At 42.5% G+C, this 21,909-nt stretch overlaps 1 protein-coding gene across 1 annotated transcript; it reads left to right on the top strand.

The window, feature by feature from the left end:
- The first annotated feature begins 16,675 nt into the window (after positions 1-16,675).
- On the top strand, positions 16,676-17,934 carry LOC119331442 (peroxidase 1-like). Its single transcript, XM_037604598.1, has 2 exons — positions 16,676-16,951; positions 17,044-17,934. The coding sequence occupies exons 1-2, from the start codon at positions 16,739-16,741 to the stop codon at positions 17,821-17,823; spliced, it is 993 nt and encodes a 330-aa protein (XP_037460495.1). The 5' UTR covers positions 16,676-16,738; the 3' UTR covers positions 17,824-17,934.
- The last annotated feature ends 3,975 nt before the right edge of the window (positions 17,935-21,909 follow it).

Here is a 21,909-nt window from a genome sequence, read left to right as displayed (position 1 = left end):
GAGGCCTCGTGGCTCTTCTGGCCCAACTCTTTTGCTTCGGGGGCTTCTTTTGGTCCAAACACATTCATCGTAAAGTTTCAGGTCAACTGGACTCCGTTTGATATTCCTTTTATGTGAAACTCAAAAACAAGGAAAAAACAGAAATTGACATTGGGCTCTAGGTTAATAGGTTAGTCCCAAAAATCATATAAAATAACATATAAATGCATATAAAACATCCAAGATTGATAATATATTAGCATGGAACAATCAAAGATTATAGATACGTTGGAGACGTATCATGCTACTGGTGCTCCTGTTTTAAAGAACCCTATTTACAAATGTTATAAAATTTTGGAAAAAGAATTACGTTCTAGTAGTAACAAGAATATCTCATACCAAAAAAATTTAGATGCAAATAGGAAACATAGTATGGTAAACATAAATGACGAATTCATCGATGGTAAAGAAACTGGGCCAAATTCAAGGCCTAGTTTGCATTAGCTACGATTCATATCATGATTTGTCTTTTTGTTTCTATATGCGTATTTTAAATTTGGGTCTCAATTTTATACCACGGTAGACATGTATTGTACTCACATCCTCATACCACTTACTTTTTATGTATATTAAAAAGGTTACAGAGAACAGGTGCACCGGCAGCACTAAATGCCCCGGTGCACTATATATCTTCCTCTGTTAACTTGCCTCGAATTTATAGTAGTTATTCAACTAGCAAATGATGAAAGCGAGACACTAAGGGCATCACCAACGCAGGTTATTGAAATGTGTACAGTCTAGACACTTCAGGCCCACAACGCTATTTATTAAATGTCTGCAAACTGGTAAGGACACCGAAAACCCCACAAATTGTCCCAAACATGGGGAAGGTCTAGGTGAGCAAACGAAAACCCATCCACTCTTAGTGGTACCACATCTCCCACTCATCTCTTTCTGCTCTCATTACGCTTGGTGCTCTATCCGTCATACATGCTCTAGGTTTGAGGGAGACGACTCGATCACTGGGTTGTCCGCAGACACATCTGGACGTGTCTGTGGACATTTTATGAGGTCCATTTGGTGATCCGTGTGGATATGCCCTAAACTTGCCATCAAGTGATAAGTTCGATATATGGCATGGTCATCGTGGTATTAGGATGATGATAAAATTATTGATGGTTCCATTGGACACAACCTAACTATGAGAATTTTCCAAATTCTTTGGATTATGTATGTACGGTATGTGCAAACTAATAAATTAATCACGCAGTCATCTTATCTCAAGATAAAGGACGGGCCACTAGATTTCCTTTGACAAGAGTACATGTGATCCAAATCAACCGTTGTCTTGATTATTTCGATAGGTCATAGTGCTTTCCGATGCATTGGTGAGATGATACAATGTGTTCTTACTTCTGTAAGGAACTATGATTTTGCAAAATTGATTGCTAAAATCATTAATTTGAGAGAAAATCATCCTAAGCACGAGATAAATTCCATCAAAAATAATAATGTTGTGAAATCTAGTTCACACAGACATGATGATTACTGCATAGATTGAGGCATAGTTGTAGAGCATTTTGTACATACCCAAAATGATTTGTGGAATCAATTATCAAAAGGATAAAGTTAGCAGTAAGATAGCTCCTACATTATTATAATCTCTCAACATGTTATAGGGGACATGAATTTTTGACTTACTGAATACGTGAAACAAATTCGACAAACTGCATATCATGCCCCCCAATTGCAGTTATTAGTGCATGGAAATCAATAAGTATTTCCCATTTGCGATCATTCTGATGCATTGGATATGTACTGACTTCACCACTGCAGCACACAACTATGGGCCCGCATGGAAAATAAGGATCTATCTGAGGTACAATCCTCTATCAATTGTGAAGTACCTGAAGTCCCTAGTAGGGGGACTTGTTTATGGGAAGTAAGCTGATTGTATTTTCAGAAGAACACTTTTCCAGCACTAGGGGGAGATAAGAACAAGACTGAGTGATGGTAAATAGAATGATATGTTAATATTAATCTAGTCCTTAGATCCACCTACATGAATAAACCTGAACTGGGGGCTTAGAGGATTATCAATTTGCAGTATATCGCAAATAATCTGCCAAATGCATCTACTGAGTATAAAGGTATCACAACTCACAAATAAAATGATCCTATAGTGAATGTGGCGTAGAGAGTTTATGTGACCCAGAGGTCAAGTCGGAATCCCAAGAGGGGGAGGAAACTAGACACTAGAGGATAATGCTTCACGGAAGCATCCGAGGGTAATGAGGAATCCTCAAATATATAGTAACTATAGGTAAACTTAATGTTAACATTGAATCTCGGGTTGACGGGCACTGATGGCTGTTGGACATCCAGGACCCAGCACGAGTGTGCACACAAATTCTAGTGTTGGGACATCGAAAGACCTTGACTCAATTGTTGTGGGAAATCATGAAGAGTCAAAAGGTATTTATGAAATCTTCACTATGTATATAGATTTGGGAGAGTAATGGTGTTGCGGAACGTAGCATGCAATTTCAAAAACTTACCTACGCTCACGCAAGATCTATCTGTGGGATGTGTAGCAACGATAGGGGGAGAGTGTGTCCACATACCCTCATAGACCGAAAGCGGAAGCATTTGACAACGCAGTTGATGTAGTCGAACTTCTTCTCGTTCCGACCGATCAAGCACCAAACGTACGACACCTTTGAGTTCTACACACGTTCAGCTCGATGACGTCCCTCGAACTCTTGATCCAGCAAAGTGTTGAGGGAGAGTTTCATCAGCATGACGGTGTGGTGATGGTGATGGTGAAGTGATCCGCGCAGGGCTTCGCCTAAACACTACACCAATATGATCGGAGGCGTAAACAGTGGAGGGGGCGCTGCACACAACTAACAATCGTTGTTGTGTGTTTAGCAGTGCCCCCCTCATATATATAGGTTGGACGGGAGGAGAGGCGGCCAAGGGGCCGCCCCAAGTAGGAGGAATCCTACTTGGACATCTCCCAATTCGGCATCCCCCCTTCCATATTCATCTGGATGGGGAAGGAAGGAGGAGGGAGGAGAGAAGGAAGGGGGAGGCCGAATTGCTCCCCTTCCTTTTTTCTCTTCCCCTCATCCCTTCCCCTTATTTCAGCCAACATGGGGCGCACCAGCCCCCTAGGGGCTGGTCTATCCCCTTCTTAGCCCATTCGGCCCATGTAGTTGCCGGTGGGATGCCCAGAACCAGTTCCGGCGACCTGATATGTACTCGGTACCCCCGGAACACTTTCGGTGTCGGAATATCATTGTACAATATATGAATCTTTACCTATTACCATTTCGAGAGTCCTCGACATGTCCATGATCTCATCCAGGGTTCCGAACAACATTTGGTCACCAAATCACATAACTCATATAATACAAAATCGTCATCGAACGTTGAGCGTGTGGACCCTATGAGTTCGAGAACTATGTAGACATGACCGAGACACCTCTCTGGTCAATGAACAATAGCGGAACCTAGATGCTCATATTGGCTCCTACATATTCTACAAAGATCTTTATCGGTCGAACCATTATGACAACATACGTTATTCCCTTTGTCCATCAGTATGTTAGTTGCACGAGATTCGATCATTGGTATCTTCATACCTAGTTCAATCTCGTTACCGGCAAGTCTCTTTACTCATTCTCAATACATCATCTTGTGACTAACTCATTAGTCACATTGCTTGCAAGGCTTATTATGATGTGTATTAGCGAGAGGGCCCAGAGATACCTCTCCGATACTCGGAGTGACAAATCCTAATCTCGATCTATGCCAACCCAATAAACACCTTCGAAGATACCTATAGAGCATCTTTATAATCACCCAGTTACGTTGTGACGTTTGATAGCAGACAAGGTATCCCTCTGGTATCCGGGAGTTTCATAATCTCATAGTTAAAGGAATATGTACATGACATGAAGAAAGCAATAGCAATAAAACTTAACGATCATTATGCCAAGCTAACGAATGGGTCTTGTCCATCACATCATTCTCGTAATGATGTGATTTCGTTCATCAAATGACAACACATGTCCATGGTTAGGAAACTTAACCATCTTTGATTAACGAGCTAGTCTAGTAGAGGCTTACTAGGGACACGTTGTTTTGTCTACGTATCCACACATGTATCAAGTTTCCAGTTAATATAATTCTAGCATGAATAATAAACATTTATCATGATATAAGAAAATGTAAATAACAACTTTATTATTGCCTCTAGGGCATATTTCCTTCAGTCTCCCACTTGCACTAGAGTCAATAATCTAGTTCACATCGCCATGTGATTTAACACCAATAGTTCACATCTTTATGTGACCAACACCCTAAGGGTTTACTAGAGTCTATAATCTAGTTCACATTTCCTTGTGATTAAGACCCAAAAGAGTACTAAGGTGCGATCATGTTTTGCTAGTGAGAGAAGTTTAGTCAATGGGTCTGCCACATTCAGATCTGTATGTATTTTGCAAATTTCTATGTCTACAATGCTCTGCACGGAGCTACTCTAGCAAATTGCTCCCACTTTTAATATGTATCCAGATTGAGACTCTGAGTCATCTGAATCAGTGTCAAAGCTTGCATCGGCGTAACCCTTTACTACGAACTCTTTGTCATCTCCATAATCGAGAAACATTGCCTTTGTCCTCTAAGGATAATTTTGACCGCTATCCAGTGATCTTTTCCTAGATCACTATTGTACCCCTTTGCCAAACTCATGGCAAGGTACACAATAGGTCTGGCACACAACATGGCATACTTTATAGAACCTATGGCTGAGGCGTAGGGAATGACTTTCATTCTCTCTCTATCTTCTCCCGTGGTTGGGTTTTGAGTCTTACTCAACTTCACATCTTGGAATACAGGCAAGAACTCCTTCTTTGACTCATCCATTTTGAACTCCTTTAAAATCTTGTCAAGGTATGTAATCATTGAAAGTCTTATCAAGCATCTTGATCTATATCTATAGATCTTGATGCCCAATATGTAAGCACCTTCATCGAGGTCTTTCATTGAAAAAATTCTTATTCAAGTATCCTTTTATGCTATCCAGAAATTCTACATCATTTCCAATCAACAATATGTCATGGACATATAATATTAGAAATGCTACATAGCTCCCACTCACTTTCTTGTAAATACAAGCTTCACCATAAGTCTATATAAAACCATATGCTTTGATCATCTTATCAAAGCATATATTCCAACTCCGAGATGCTTGCACTAGTCCATAGATGGATCGTTGGAGCTTGCACACTTTGTTAGCACCTTTACTATCGACAAAACCTTCTGGTTGTATCATATACAACTCTTCTTTAAGATATCCATTAAGGAATGCAATTTTGACATCCATTTGCCAGGTTTCATATTATAAAATGTGGCAATTGCTAACATGATTCGGACAGACTTAAGCATAGCTACGAGTGAGAAGGTCTCATCGTAGTCAACTCCTTGAACTTGTCAAAAACCTTTCGCAACAAGTCAAGCTTTGTAGATAGTAACATTACCATCTATGTCAGTCTTCTTCTTGAAGAAACATTTATCCTCTATGGCTTGCCGATCATCGGGAAAGTCAACCAAAGTCCATACTTTGTTCTCATACATGGATCCTATCTCAGATTTCATGGCCTCAAGCCATTTTGCGGAATCTGGGCTCATTATCGCTTCCTCATAGTTCGTAGGTTCGTCATGGTCTAGTAACATGACCTCCAGAACAGGATTATCGTACCACTCTGGTGCGGAATTATGCTCTGCTTGACCTACGAGGTTCAATAGTAACTTGATCCGAACTTTCATGATCATTATCATTAGCTTCCTCTCTAGTTGGTGTAGGCATCACGGGAACGATTTTCTGTGATGAGCTACTTTCCAATTCGAGAGAAGGTACAATTACCTCCCAAGTTCTACTTCCCTCCCACTCACTTCTTTCGAGGGAAACTCCTTCTCTAGAAAGGATCCATTCTTAGTAACAAATATCTTTCCTTCGGATCTGTGATAGAATGTGTACCCAACAGTTTTTTTTGGGTATCCTATGAAGACGCATTTCTCTGATTTGGGTTCGAGATTATCAGGTTGAAGCTTTTGTACGTAAGAATCGCAACCCCAAACTTTAAGAAACGACAGCTTAGGTTTTTTTGCCAAACCACAGTTCATATGGTGTCGTCTCAACGAATTTAGACGGTGCCCTATTTAACGTGAATGCAGCGGTCTCTAATGCATAACACCAAAATGATAGTGGTAAATCGGTAAGAGACATCATAGATCACACCATATCTAATAAAGTACGGTGATGATGTTTGGAAACACCATTACATTGTGGTGTTCCAGGTGGTGTGAGTTGTGAAACTATTCCACATTGCTTTAAATGAAGGCCAAACTCGTAACTCAAATATTCGCCTCCACGGTCAGATCGTAGAAACTTTGTTTTCTTGTTACGATGATTCTCCACTTCTCTATGAAATTCTTTGAACTTTTCAAAGTTTTCAGACTTGTGTTTCATTAAGTACATATACCCATATATGCTTAAATCATCTATGAAGGTCAGAAAATAACGATACCCGCCGCGAGCCTTGATACGTCTCCAACGTATCTAAAATTTATTAAGTACTCATGCTATTATTTTGTCATTCTTGGATGTTTTACAATCATTATATAGCGACTTTATATCATTTTTTGGGACAAACTTATTGACCTAGTGCCGAGTGCCAGTTGCTGTTTTTTTGCTTGTTTTTTACATCGCAGAAAATCAATATCAAATAGAGTCGAAACATCACGAAACTTTTTGTGGATTTTTGATGGACCAGAAGACTCCCGATGGGCCAGAGCAGCACCTGGGGGGTGCTCTGAGGGGGGCACAACCCACCAGGGTGCGCCAAGGCCCCCTGGCGCACCTAGGTGGGTTGTGCCCACCTTGGTGGCCTCCCGTACCCCTTCTTTGCACTATAAATTCCCAAATATTCCGAAACCCCTCGATATTAACCTAGATCAGAAGTACCGCCACCGCAAGGCTCCGTAGCCACCGAAAACCAATCTAGACCCGTCCCGGCACCCTGCCAGAGGGGGGAATCATCTCCGGTGGCATATTCATCATCCCGACGGCCACCACGACGAGGAGGTTGTAGTCCACCCTCGGGGCTAAGGGTTTGTACCAGTAGCTATGTGTTTAATCTCTCTCTCTCTCGTGATCTATATCACGAGCTTTGTTAATATAGTCGGATCATATGATGTTTCTCCCCTCTATACTCTTATTGTGATGAATTGAATCTTTACCCTTTGAAGTTTTGTCTTGTCGGACTGAATATTCAGATATGAGAACACATGACGTATGTCTTGTGGTATGAATACTTGAGGTGACAATGAGGTATCATATTGATTCACTTGATATGTGTTTTGGCATTCAACTCACGCATTCCTGCGATGATATTGGGGGTAATCTATGCATAGGGGTTGATGCATGTTTTTATTATCTTTTCTCCGATAGAAACTTTGAGGTCTCCTTGTAGTTCTTTGTGTTGGATTGTGTATTATGAATATGAATTTGCTTTGGTGTTATTTTAGTACGAACTCTAGGATAGAGCGAACGGAAAGAATAGCTTTGTGTTATTTTAGTATGAACTCTTGAATAGATGAATGAAAAGAATAGCTTTGAGGTGGTTTCGCACCCTATAAACAGTTTCTATCTTTTGTTCTCCACTAATATGAACTCGGGAGTGATTCTTCATCGCACTTTGAGGGATAATCATATGAACCAACTATGTTAGCACTGCTATGAGGTTGCACTAGTGAAAGTACGGACCCTAGGCCTAATTTTTAAGAATTGCAATACCGTTTTTGTGCCCTTTTACTATTTTCTACCTTGCTATTTTTTCATTCAGATTATAAAAATATAATTCTACCATCAATATTACACTTTTATCACCATCTCTTTGCCGAACTAGTGCACCTATACAATTTGCCATTGTATTGGGTGTGTTGGGGACACAAGAGATTTCTTGTATTTGGTTGCGGGGTCATTTGAGAGAGACCATCTTCATCCTACAGCTCTTACGGATTGATAAACCTTAGGTCATGCATTTGAGGGAAAATTGCTAGTGTCATACAAAACTCTGCGCTTGGAGGCCCAACACGTGTCTACAAGAATAAAGTTGCATAGTAGACATCAAGCCCTCAACACTCATCGGACCGCATACATATGTATGTATTATTTCCAATAAGTAAGTGGCTCGCTCCATGGTTCCGGAGAACGGAGTCGTAATCATCTTGCCCATGAGGCATGGTTCGCAAGCATCAAATGATTCATAATCAATTGATTCCAAAAGTCCATCCGCATGGAGTTTCTTCATGCGCTTTACACCAATATGACCTAAATGACAGTGCCACAAATATGTTGCACTATCATTATCAACTTTGTATCTTTTGGCATCAATATTATGAATATGTGTATCACTACAATCGAGATTCAATAAACCATTTACACTGGGTGTATGACCATATATAGAAGGTTTTATTCATGTTAACAGAACAACAATTATTCTTCGGAAATACTAACGCCCACACGTGTGGTAGTTTTGCAACTCGCCCACACGCGTGCAACATCGTCTAGTGCAGTTTGCATGAATCTTGACGCATTGAGGCAGAATTTGCATGCCACGTAGGACGGGGATGATGTGTGGGCGTTGGAGAGTTTGCCCACATGCCCCGCACCATGCTGTTTGCCAGCTCCGCTGTGTGGGCGAACTAGTTTCTGCCCACACAACCACCACCTAGTCCATGCGTGTGTGGACGAACTGCTTTTCGCCCACACAACACTCCTACGTTATGGATGGCAACTGCAGTTACACGAACGTGGCAACTAGGTAAACACACATGGCAACTGTGATTCTTTGCTATACGGCAACTGCAGTTGTGCGTTGGTGGCAACCAGATAAACACACATGGCAACTGTGATTAACCATACATGGCAACTATGGTTGGACCACACCTGGCAACTAGGTAAACACACATGGCAACTACTGTTTGACCATATGTGGCAAGTAGTTAATCACACACGGCAACTATGGTGTCATTACACGTGGCAACTACCACAAATTAGATATGGCAACTATAGTTAACCAAAACAGATAGAGTTGCCATGCTTTTACAACTACATTTTCCATCCTGGATAACTACATCTGCCATCCAGGATGGCAACTAAATTGTCATCTCGTGAGTACCTAATGTAGCTACCCGGGACGTGTGGGCATTTTTTGCTTCGTGCCACACGCGTGGGGTAGAGATGAGTAGTACTTGTTGGACGTGTGGCACGAAGTGGCTGTGCCTGCACGTGTGGGCAATTCTAACGTCCGCCCACACACAGCCCATGTGGGCTACCTCCTGTTCACGCCACACATGGTGTGTGGGAGCATGTCTAATATACCACACGTGTGGTGGATATCGGCGTCCTTATTCTTTGACTTAATGAATAACCGTATTGCAATAAACATGATCCAATCATATTCATGCTCAACGCAAACACCAAATAACATTTACTTAGGTTCAACACTAATCCCGAAGGTAGAGGGAGTGTGCGATGTTGATCTTATCAACCTTGGAATCACTTCCAACACACATCGTCATCTCGCCCTTAACTAGTCTCTGTTCATCCTGTAACTCCTGTTTCGAGTTACTAATCTTAGCAACTGAACCAGTATGAAATACCCAGGGGCTAATATGAACACTAGTAAAGTACACATCAATAACATGTATATCAAATATACCTTGGTCCACTTTGCCATCCTTCTTATCCGCCAAGTATTTGGGGCAGATCCGCTTCCAGTGACCATTTCCATTGCAGTAGAAGCACTCGGTTTCAGGTTTGGGTTTAGCTTTGGGCTTCTTCACGAGATTGACAACTTTCTTGTCATTCTTCTTGAAGTTCCCTTTCTTTCCCTTTCCCTTTTTCTTGAAACTAGTGGTCTTGTCAACCATCAACACTTGATGTTTTTTCTTGATTTCTACCTTCGTCAATTTCAGCATCGCGAAGAGCTCGGGAATCGTTTTCGTCATCCCTTGCATATTATAGTTCATCATGAAGTTCTAGTAGCTTGGTGATAGTGACTAAAGAACTCTGTCAATCACTATCTTATCTGGAAGATTAACTCCCACTTGATTCAAGCGATTGTACTACCCACACATTCTGAGTACATGCTCACTTGATGAGCCATTCTTTTCCATCTTGTAGGCAAAGTACTTGTCAAAGGTCTCATACCTCTCGACATGGGCATGAGTCTGAAATACCAATTTCAACTCTTGGAACATCTTACATGCTCTGTGGCGTTCAAAACGTTTTTGAAGTCCCGGTTCTAAGCCGTAAAGCATGGTGCACTAAACTACCATGTAGTCATCATACCGAGCTTGTCAAATGTTCGTAACGTCTGAATCTGCTCCTGCAATAGTTCTGTCACCTAGTGGTGCATCAAGGACATAAATATTTTGTGTAGCAATGAGGATAATACTCAGATCACGGACCCAGTCCGATCATTGCTACTATCATCTTTCAACTTTTCTCTAGGAACATATCAAAAATATACAGGAGCTATATCGCGAGCTATTGATCTACAACATAGATATGCAAATACTATAAGGACTAAGTTCATGATAAATTAAGTTCAGTTAATCAAATTACTTAATAACTCCCCCTTAGATAGACATCCCTCGAGTCATAAATGATTATGTGATCCAAATCTACTAAACCATGTCCGATCATCACGTGAGATGGACTAGTCTTCAATGGTGAACATCTCTATGTTGATCATATCTACTATGTGATTCACGTTCGACCTTTCGGTCTCCAGTGTTTCGAGGCCATATCTGTACATGCTAGGCTCATCAAGTTTAACCCAAGTATTCCGCATGTACAAAACTGTCTTGCACCCGTTGTATGTGAATGTAGAGCTTATCACACCCGATCATCATGTGGTGTCTCAGCATGGCAAACTGCCGCAACGGTGCATACTCAGGGAGAACACTTATACCTTGAAATTTTAGTAAGGGATCATCTTATAATGCTAACGCCGTACTAAGCAAAATAAGATGCATAAAAGATAAACATCACATGAAATCAAAATATGTGACATGATATGGCCATCATCATCTTGTGCCTTTGATCTCCATCTCCAAAGCACCGTCATGATCTGCATCGTCACCGGCTTGACACCTTGATCTCCATCGTAGCATCATGGTCGTCTCGCCAACTATTGCTTCTACAACTATCGCTAACGCATAGTGATAAATTAAAGCAACTACACGGCGTTTGAATTTAATACCATAAGGCTCCTGCCAGTTGCCGATAACTTTTACAAAACATGACCATCTCATACAATAACGTATATCACATCATGTCTTGACCATATCACATCACAACATGCCCTGCAAAAACAAGTTAGACGTCCTCTACTTTGTTGTTGCATGTTTTACGTGGCTGCTACGGGCTTCTAACAAGAACCGTTCTTACCTACGCATCAAAACCACAACAGTGATTTATCAAGTTTGATGTTTTAACCTTCAACAAGGACCAACCGCAGTCAAATTCGATTCAACTAAAGTTGGAGAAATAGACACCCGCCAGCCAGCTTTATGAAAAACTAGTTGCATGTCTATCGGTGGAACCGGTCTCATGAACGTGGTCATGTAAGGTTGGCCCAGGCCACTTCATCCAACAATATCTCCAAATCAAAATAAGATATTGGTGGTAGGCAGCATGATGATCACTGCCCACAACACTTTGTGTTCTACTCGTGCATATCATCTACTCATAGACCTGGCTCGGCTGCCACTGTTGGGGAAGGTAGCATGCAATTTCAAACACTTACCTATGCTCACGCAAGATCAATGTAGGAGATTCATAGCAATGAGAAGGGGAGAGTGTGTCCACGTACCCTCGTAGACCGAAAGAGGAAGCATTTGACAACACGGTTGATGTAGTCGAACTTCTTCTCGTTCTGAACGATCAAGCAGTGAACGTACGGCACCTCTGAGTTCTACACACGTTCAGCTCGATGACGTCCCTTGAATTCATGATCCAGCAAAGTGTCGAGGGAGAGTTTCGTCAGCACGACGGCGTGGTGACGGTGATGGTGAAGTGATCGGTGCAGGGCTTCGCCTAAGCTCTACCATAATTTGACCAGAGGCGCAAACTGTGGAGGGGGGCGCCGCACACGGCAAACAATCGTTGTTGTGTGTTCTAGCGGTGCCCCCCCTCATATATATAGGTTGGAGGGGAGGTGAGGCAGCCAAGGGGGCACCCCAAGTAGGAGGAATCCTACTTGGGCGTCTCCCAATTCGGCCTCCCCCCTTCCATATTCATCCAGAGGGGGGAGGAAGGAGGAGGGAGGAGAGAAGAAAGGGGAGGCCGAATTGCTCCCCTTCCTTTTTCTCTTCCCCGCTTTCCTTCCCCCTTATTTCATCCTACATGGGGCGCACCAGCCCCCTAGGGGCTGGTCTGTCCCCTTCTTAGCCCATTAGGCCCATGTAGTTGCCGGGGGGATGCCCGGTACCCGTTCTGGTGACCCGATATGTATCCCGTACCCCCGGAACACTTCCGGTGTCCGAATATCATCGTCCAATATATGAATCTTTACCTATCGGCCATTTCGAGACTCCTCGTCTTGTCCGTGATCTCATCTGGGACACCGACCAACATTCGGTCACCAAATCACATAACTCATATAATACAAAATCGGCATCGAATGTTAAGTGTGCGGACCCTATGGGTTCAAGAACTATGTAGACATGACCGAGACACCTCTCTGGTAAGTAACCAACAGCGGAACCTGGATGCTCATATTGGCTCCTACATATTCTACGAAGATCTTTATCGGTCAAACCTTTATGACAACATACGTTATTCCCTTTGTCTATCGATATGTTACTTGCCCGAGATTCAATCGTTGGTATCTTCATACCTATTTCAATATCGTTACCGACAAGTCTCTTTACTCGTTCCATTATACATCATCTCGTGACTAACTCATTAGTCACACTGCTTGCAAGGCTTATTATGATGTGTATTACCGAGAGGGCCCAAAGATACCTCTCCGATACTCGGAGGGACAAATCCTAATCTCGATCTATGCGAACCCAACAAACATGTTTGGAGATACCTGTAGAGCATGTTTATAATCACCCAGTTACATTGTGACTTTGATAGCAGACAAGGTATTCCTCCGGTATCCGGAAGTTGCATAATCTCATGGTCAAAGGAATATGTATATGAAATGAAGAAAGCAATAGCAATAAAACTTAACAATCATTATGCTAAACTAACGAATGGGTCTTGTCCATCACATCATTCTCCTAATGATGTGATCTCGTTCATCAAATGACAACACATGTCCATGGTTAGGAAACTGATCCATCTTTGATTAACGAGCTAGTCTAGTAGAGGCTTACTACAGACACGGTGTTTTGTCTATGTATCCTCACATGTATCAACTTTTCGGTTAATACAATTCTAGCATGAAAAATAAACATTTATCATGATATAAGGAAATATAAATAACAACTTTATTATTGCCTCTAGGGCATATTTCCTTCAAATGGAACATAAGGACTACATAGCGTCAATATGTGTTTCTCCTCGAGAATGGGAAAATACCCTCGATTGTATTAGAACCTAAGTCGATCGTGGTTGAGAATCTTAACCGTTCTGGTTCATCCAAAGTAAGGCAACAATTGAGGATGAATTGTGCTTGCTCTTATGTAGATGAGTATTGACCTAATAAGTAATACCCACTCTTTTGAATTTTGTTCTGTGGGAGAGAAGAATGGTTATATTTTCAGGAGAGGAATGAAGACAATGAGGTGGCGAGGCATGAAGTGAGGCTCATAGCACAGGGGTTCACACAGATACCCATCATTCTTTAAGATGAAACACATTCTCATTTTATGGGTGGAATAACGTTCTGATTTTTGATATCACTTGAAGTGAAAAATGAATTTGTATATTCAACTTATGGATGTCGTGATTGTAGAGTTGTATGAGCCACTCAATATCTCTATGTATTGTTTAAATTGCAACATGTCGAATTGGAAAGCTAAATTGCAATATGTATTGTTTAAATCTCTAAAGTCACTGTATGGCTTAGTAGTCAGAGTGGATGTGTTATAACCGACTGAGTGAGTTCCCTTGCTAAAAGGCTTACTCAAATAATGACGACTGCTCATGTATGTTCATCCAGAAATCAAAAGAAGCACTTTGTACCATTTTTGTGTACGTTGATTATTTGAATAAATTACACAAGAAATACATGATACAAATAAATCATTTTAAGGCAGAGCATGTGATGAAATATCTAGTTGAGACAAAACTTCTCTTGGTTTTGAGCTTGAGCATATTCCTGTGAGAATATTAGTTCATTAGTCTACATATATCCTAGAGATACTTGAGTATAATAAATCATATATGTTAACGTTATAGACTAATGATCGTCAAATCTCTTGATAGGGATAATGGCCCATCTAGACCTCAGGGCGATAATGAAGAAATATTAGAACCGAGTTTCCATATCTAGGTGCAATTGCAGCACTAATGTATCTAGCAAAGTGCACCAAGCTTGAAATATCATTTGTAGTGCTTTATTGGCTACATGCAGTGCATCACCCAAGAATATTTTTAGATATCTTCTGAACACCAGAGATCTCCGTTGTTTCTAAGAAAAAAGAATCAAGATAGGGCCATGGTTGGATCTCATGATGCTAGGTATATATAAGATCCCCTCTTAGATCATAAACTGGTATTTTTTTTCTTGAATGGAGGTACAACCTTTTCTTGGAAGTCGTAAAGATATAATTTAGTGCATGCATCCACTAATAATTCTGAAAATCAATGGTTTATATGAAGCATCACATGAATGTGTATGGACTCACAGAATGATGAACTTGGTTAAAAGTTCAGGGGGTATTGATTGGTAGGAATCACCCACCATTATGTATGAAGAAAATTGTGTATGTATTACGCAAATGCAGGCGGGTTACATGGAGAGCAATATTACAGGAGGTATTTTATCCCCATGAGTAGCGAAAAAATGGGGAGATACATGTTTTGGAAATGAAGTCATGTGATAATCTCAATGATTTGTTCATAAAGTCTTTACCAAGTTCTTCATTCTAGAAATATGTTAATGGAATTGGTACAAGATGACATTATTATTTGCAAGGTTCAGGGGAGTTCGCTCCTGAATGATAACCCGTAAAAGGTCTTTGATATTGCACTTTTTTCCATTATATGAGTTTTTCTTAAATTGTTTCCCATAAAAGGTTTTTAATAAGACAATACTAATACAAGCATTCTAATATGTCATTTTCTCCTTATTTTCTCACTTGGTTAAGGAGTTTTTCATGGCATTGCTACGTTTCCAGTGGGGTTTCTGGAGGAGCTTTTCAAAATGATGATACTTACACAGACAAGCTTAAATTAGAGGGAGTCTTATAATTTATTTAATCATGTACTCCCTCTATAAAGAAATATAATAGCTTTTAGATCACTGCTTTAATGATTTAAACGCTTTTATATTTCTTTACGAAGGAAGTATTAATTAAGGAGTAATATTTGCATATGGTAACAAACGTGCGGTTGGCCTCTTTCCCACTCCCACCGACGTATCCCTTCCATCTCATGTAATCGTCACGTCCTGTGGACGCACCTCGTTGCGAAGTATAAATGCGTAAACTCATCATGAATAAAATAAAATGAGACTGTTCATTACATGCATTCGTTCCTTAACAGTCGTCGGCAATATTGTCCTGTCAGCAAAACCCTTCCATGCTAGTAAAGGATGAGACTTGCCTGCTCCCCGAGCATGTGCCCATCTGTGCTCCCGCGTACGTGGCTTGATTTGATTGAAACAAAATAAGGTCCGGCCCCACCCCCTTAAAATCGGGGGAAGAGGGGGATGATTAGCTTACAAAGAAAAAAGAAAAAAAGACAACCGTAGGATGAAGTGGAAGCACGGAAGGGAGCACGGAGAGGGAGCAGGCAAGCCGGATCCGCTAGTAAAGGGTACACTAATTTATTGGCCATCCGATTTCTGTTGCGAAAAATCATGTTCCTTCCAGTGACACACTAAGAGAGAACGCAGTGATTGTAATTAGCGTGCCATAGCATAAGAATTAGGAGCTTTCGACTTGAAGCAAAGTCTCACCCACGGAATTTCCTGTATAGACAGTATTAAGTATACAGCCTACCAAAATCATTGGTTAAGCACATGGAGCTACAGAAGGTTATTTTCTTGGTGCAAATAATATCCTCTGGATAATTGTCCTCCCATCCGCTGAAACTAGTTCAGAGACGAATGATAGATACATGCCGTGTTACGATGGATGGCAATAATCATGAACGATTGAACGGCCTTGGCGACATCTATTTTCTTCCTTTTTTCTGCATTGACTTCTTCGTTTAGCCGCGTTTGAATCAGTTGATATATAGCTGAGGCGGTTGTATTAAGGTGTTAGTTAGGACATGCATGTGTACTTGTGTACACACATAACAGGCTGTCAACTTGTCACACGTTGGCATGCACCCAAGGCTACGTAACCAGTCGGCATGTGTATAAATACAGGGAGTTGCGAGGACATGTACACACCATCCGTCCATTTCCTCGACATAGATCCTTGAAACATTCCTGTCTCCAGCCACATAGTAAGTGCTGCTTAATTCATTCGTGTAATTTGGTTATTAAGGTCCATGGCGATCAGGTTTTTGCTGCTCCCTCTGGCCCTGCTGGTTCTCGCAGCAGCTAGCTCGGCAGCGGTGGCTCAGCTGGAGATCGGCTTCTACAGCAAGACATGCCCGAACGCCGAGAAGATCGTCGGCGAGGAGATGGCCAAGATCATCGCCGCCGCGCCCAGCCTCGCTGGCCCGCTCCTCCGTCTTCATTTCCACGACTGCTTCGTCAGGGTACATAACTTACCCGTTATTGTATTTCTGCTGCTATTGATCATGAAATGTATGCTTACATTTCTGTGCATGCAACGCAAATTAAATTGCAGGGTTGTGATGCCTCTGTCATGCTCGAATCCACCGAAGGTAACGTGGCGGAGAAGGACGCCAAACCAAACAAGAGCCTGCGAGGGTTCGGCTCCGTGGAGCGTGTGAAGGCCAAGCTCGAAGCCGCGTGTCCGGGCATCGTCTCCTGTGCCGACGTGCTAACCCTCATGTCCCGCGACGCCGTCGTGTTGGCTAAGGGACCCTTCTGGCCAGTGGCGCTGGGCAGGCGAGACGGCAGGGTGTCAAGCGCCACGGAGGCCAGCAACGAGCTGCCCCCGGCATCCGGCGACGTCCCTCTACTTGTGAAGATCTTCGCCTCCAAGGGCCTCAATCTCAAGGACCTCGTCGTCCTCTCCGGCGCCCACACGCTCGGCACGGCGCACTGTCCGTCTTTCGCCGACCGGCTCTACAACACCACCAGCGAGAACGGTACCTCTGGCTTCGTCGACCCGTCTCTGGACAGCGAGTACGCTGACAAGCTGAGGCTCAAGTGCAAGAGCGTTGATGACCGAACTATGCTGTCAGAGATGGACCCCGGTAGCTTCAAGACCTTTGATACCAGCTACTATCGCCACGTCGCCAAGCGGAGGGGTCTCTTCCGCTCCGACGCGGCGCTCGTCTTTAACGCCACCACCAAGGACTACGTCCAGCGTATCGCCACGGGCAAGTTCGATGTTGAGTTCTTCAGGGACTTCAGCGAGTCCATGATCAAGATGGGCGACGTTGGCGTGCTCACCGGGGCCGAGGGAGAGATCAGGAAGAAGTGCCATGTCCTCAATTAGTGTTTGTTCATTCTTTACTGTAAGGGGACGCGTTCGATGATGGTTGTGTGGAACTATTTATTGTAGTAGTGTGACTTATTATATTGAGTGAATATCATTTATTCACCAACTCTAATGAGTTGCTCCAAAGCTTTGTCCACCTCCTCCTCGGCGATAGTCCGTCGCAAAGCCATGATACCAATAGATTTGCAGATTATGTGTCTACATAATGTTCTAGAAGAGGATGTTTACACCAGTCAACCACTAGAGATTTTGAAAAAAAAATGCACCACATCATCTGTACAAAGTTGATAAAGTCTTGTATGGACTAAAGCAAGCACTTTTTTTCATGAAATGTCGTGTGCGTATCTCTGTATTGATAGGTCGTAGAAAGTACAAGGTGCAACTCTCAACCAAACGTACACACCGAGAGCCCAGAAACATCCTCTTCCCTAGAAGGAAGAGTGTGAGTTGAGCCGAGGAGAAGGAGGTGCAAACTAAAGCTAGGGTTGTAGGTAAAATCCTATCTAACCCTTTAGCACCAGCACCAGCCCAGCTGTGCGCCTCTTCCTTCATGTCATGGATTAGTATGGCTGAGGGAGGATGCACTCCATCGAAGATGACATCATTGCGGTGCTTCCAGAGTTCGGGGAGAGCATGTTTGTGGCCCTGACCACCAGTTAAAGAAGCCAACTGCGCCATCAAGGTGGTGGATGGTGAGGCGGCTCTAAGACAAAATCTCTTGCCATGAGATTCGAAAGAATATGCATCCAACAAGAAGGTGATGCAGGTTCTCAGCTTCCCGAGAACAATGGACACAGAGAGGCTCATGTTGGAGTCGACATCTTGCCAGGCGATCCGACATCTGTCTTGGGAGCCGACCAGTCCATCACAGAAGATGAGAAATGGCAATCCTTCAGTCAATAGAATCCGTAACTATACTGCTCAAATAGTTCAATACCAACCAACACATCAAGTAATAACCAAATAGATAGAATGATAATATGAAATACGAAGATATCAACACAGCCGCAGTCACGAGCCTTGATAATGCCCAATGGGTTAGGATCTGAGCAAGCTTAGTTTGGATGATGGAATATTCATTGTACCGATTGCTCTTAGATATAAAACTTTTAAATTTGTTGGTTTATTTTTTTCAATCACGGCAAACCATATGCACATTGTATATCTTTTCTTATTTGATATACAATGTTTTTGCCATGTTATTCTAGAAAACATGTATTTTCTTACCTTGCTATTACTAGTACATGGCAAAATGAAGAGAAAATGTTTTCACACAAAACATGTCAATTTTTGTAAAGCGCATGAAAAATTTTAGCAAAACCCCATGGCAAAACTTTAGGAATTTTGTAAAAAGTAAAATAAAATGGCAAAAAAAATTTGTACCATGGGAAAAAATTCTTACTTTTCATGATTGCAAATTTATTTTTATACTATGGCAATTTTAATTATTTTGTACCATGGCGAATTTTATTTGTGGACCAGGGCAAATTCTTCTTTTCTTACTTTTCATGGTTGAAAATTTATTTTAGTGCCATAGCTATTTTATTTTTTGTATCATGGAAAATTATACTATTGGACCATGGAAAATTATTTCTTTTCTTACTTTTTAAGGTGACAAATTTAATTTAGTACCATGGCAATTTTATTTTTTGTAACATGGCAAATTATATTTTTCGGCCATGGCAAACTTATATTTGTATATCGTCATTATCTTCGTTTTTTATCATACAATGGTATATTCCTTTTTAGTAAATTATTTCTCTGGACCATGGCAATTTTATCATGCACATCTTTTGCAAATTTATTGAACAAACCAGGGTTAATTTATTTTTAATACCAATGTAAATATCTTAACATACACCATCGCAACCCTTTGTGTCTTTTTATGATGGCACACCTAGCATTTTTTAGGCAATTTAACATGGAAACTTTTTGTCTGTGTTTTAAGATGATGTTTTTTTAAATACGTTAATCTTGGAAATGACCAAACATTTTATTTCAACATATAGGTGATTTTTTATCATGAACAAGGAAATCTTTCTCCTACTCTTAAAATTGAAGGGGAAGATGTCGGGGAAGTGAAATTCTCCCCAAATTTTTGGACGAACCAGCTAGACCCCTGCGTCGCTCGTAGTGGCGGCTCAGGGGAACCCTAATCCTGCTGGCCACTGCCCTTCCCCTCCAACACCTCTCCCTCACCGTCGCTGAGGGTCTTTGTCGGGCGAAGCCCAGGCAGTGCCGGAGGCTACGGGGCCTTCCATGGGTGCGGCTCCTCGCCCTCCCTGGCGGTGGCACGACTCCAATGTGGTTGCGGTGGCGCTGCTAGGTGACGGGTGTGGCGGGGTGCTCCGCCCAGTGGTGTGCCCCGGCTTGCAGAGATGGCTTGTGCTGTAGATCCCTCCGATCTGATCTGGGTGGGCTGGTGGAGCTCGGCCCAAAGTTGCAGTCGACCGTGTGCCTCACCGGCCGATGCGGCCTAGGGCTCTGGTCGGCAGGCTTCATGCCATGGATGTTGGCAGGCAGGTGGCAGCGGGCTGGATCGGGGCGGCGTGGGGGCCGACCGTCATGAAAATAATGGTGGTTGTCCTCCTTCTCTTTTTTGCATCATGGCAACGTCCTACATGATCAGCCCTCCTCGATTTGGTCATCGACGTGTTCTGGACTGTGGCCGGAGATCCTACACAAGATATCGAGATTGGATAGAATTCGGTCGTGCACGCCATATCAGCCTAAGAGGTTCCATGACGATGTGGCATGAGGCTCTATTGTTTGTTGACACCATGGGACATGCCGGCTTCTTGATATCTATGGTGCAGACAGCTGTGGAAAAGGTCATGGTGACTGAGATCGGAGGATCAGTTAGAGGACAAAGCCTTTGAGGCGATGGAGTCAGCTAGGTGTTTGATAACTCTCAGGAGCAGCAGTGTCGAGTGGGGGTGGCAGCACTAGAGGAATTCATTTTTGGTGGTGCTCCTGGGGTACCGGGCCGTGACTTCCATGGTGAAAACCTAAGGTTTGGCCTTCATTGGTCGTGCCTGGCCATTGAAAACCTAAGGTCTGACCTTCATTGGTTGTGCCTGGCAATTGCCTTGCTGAAGGAATCATTTTGACAGCTCAGACTTCTTCAGGGTGAAAACCTAAGATCTTGGATCGGGCAACGATGGTGCTTGTGCACTGTTTCCTTCTTGGAGGCGTTGCTTTTGGAGAATTTTTACATTTTATGGTTGTTGTATTTGGTGGTGGTTTGTTTGTGGCTGCTGAGAGAAGTCGATCGCTGTGGCGGGGCCTTTGGTTTTTTTTACTTTTGTACTTTAGTTGTGTGTATCCTGGATGCCGTTGCGACATCCTGTAGATGTAGAGACTGGGTGTAATTGGTATCTGTGTGATATTAATATATTCCCATTTTCGAAAAAATTGAAGGGAATAGTGATCGGGATGGATCACTGGAGGCCCTATAAACGGGTCCGTGTCGAGAGTGTTCACATGGGGAGGTGTACCATATAGCGAACTAAAATAGCCGATCGTCCCCCTCCTAGATCGAACGATTCATTTGATGAGTCTCCGTCCCCCGACCAAGATAAATGTTGATGCAGCGGTAGCGAGGAATGTACTCCTGGGAGCTGTAGCTCTGATTGGCCTAGACCATGATGGCCTATTTTTGGGTGCTTCACTAATTGTAACTAGTGGAATCATAGTAGCCCCATACCAGCTACTACCACCATGTAGTCAATCTAAGGCGTCTCTTCCGCTCCGACGCAGCCCTCCTCTTCGATGCCACCACCAAGGACTTTGTCCAGTGTATCGCCACATGCAAGTTCGACGGCGAGTTCTTCAGGGACTTCAGTGAGTCCATTATCAAGATGGGGGACGTTGGCATGCTCACCGGGGCCGAGGGAATGATCAGGAAGAAGTGTCATGTCCTCAGTTTGTGATAATTCATTATGTACTATAAGTGGACGTTTTCGGCGATGGGTGTGTGGAACTATTTATTATAGTAGTGTGATTTATTATTGAGTAAAGATTATTTATTCACCAATGCTAATGAGCTGGTCCAAGGTTGTCCACCTCCACCTCGGCGATGGT

The sequence above is a fragment of the Triticum dicoccoides genome, chromosome 7A, assembly GCF_002162155.2.
Source record: "Triticum dicoccoides isolate Atlit2015 ecotype Zavitan chromosome 7A, WEW_v2.0, whole genome shotgun sequence".
NCBI lineage: Eukaryota > Viridiplantae > Streptophyta > Magnoliopsida > Poales > Poaceae > Triticum > Triticum dicoccoides.
Note: the sequence above shows the minus strand (reverse complement) of the source record. Positions and strands in the feature narration are given on the sequence as shown.

Coding starts and splice junctions, on each gene's coding strand:
- LOC119331442 (XM_037604598.1), top strand. CDS start 16,739: ATGGCGATCAGGTTTTTGCTGCTCCCTCTGGCCCTGCTGGTTCTCGCA. Junction 16,952..17,043: donor TCCACGACTGCTTCGTCAGG/GTACATAACTTA, acceptor ATTAAATTGCAG/GGTTGTGATGCCTCTGTCAT.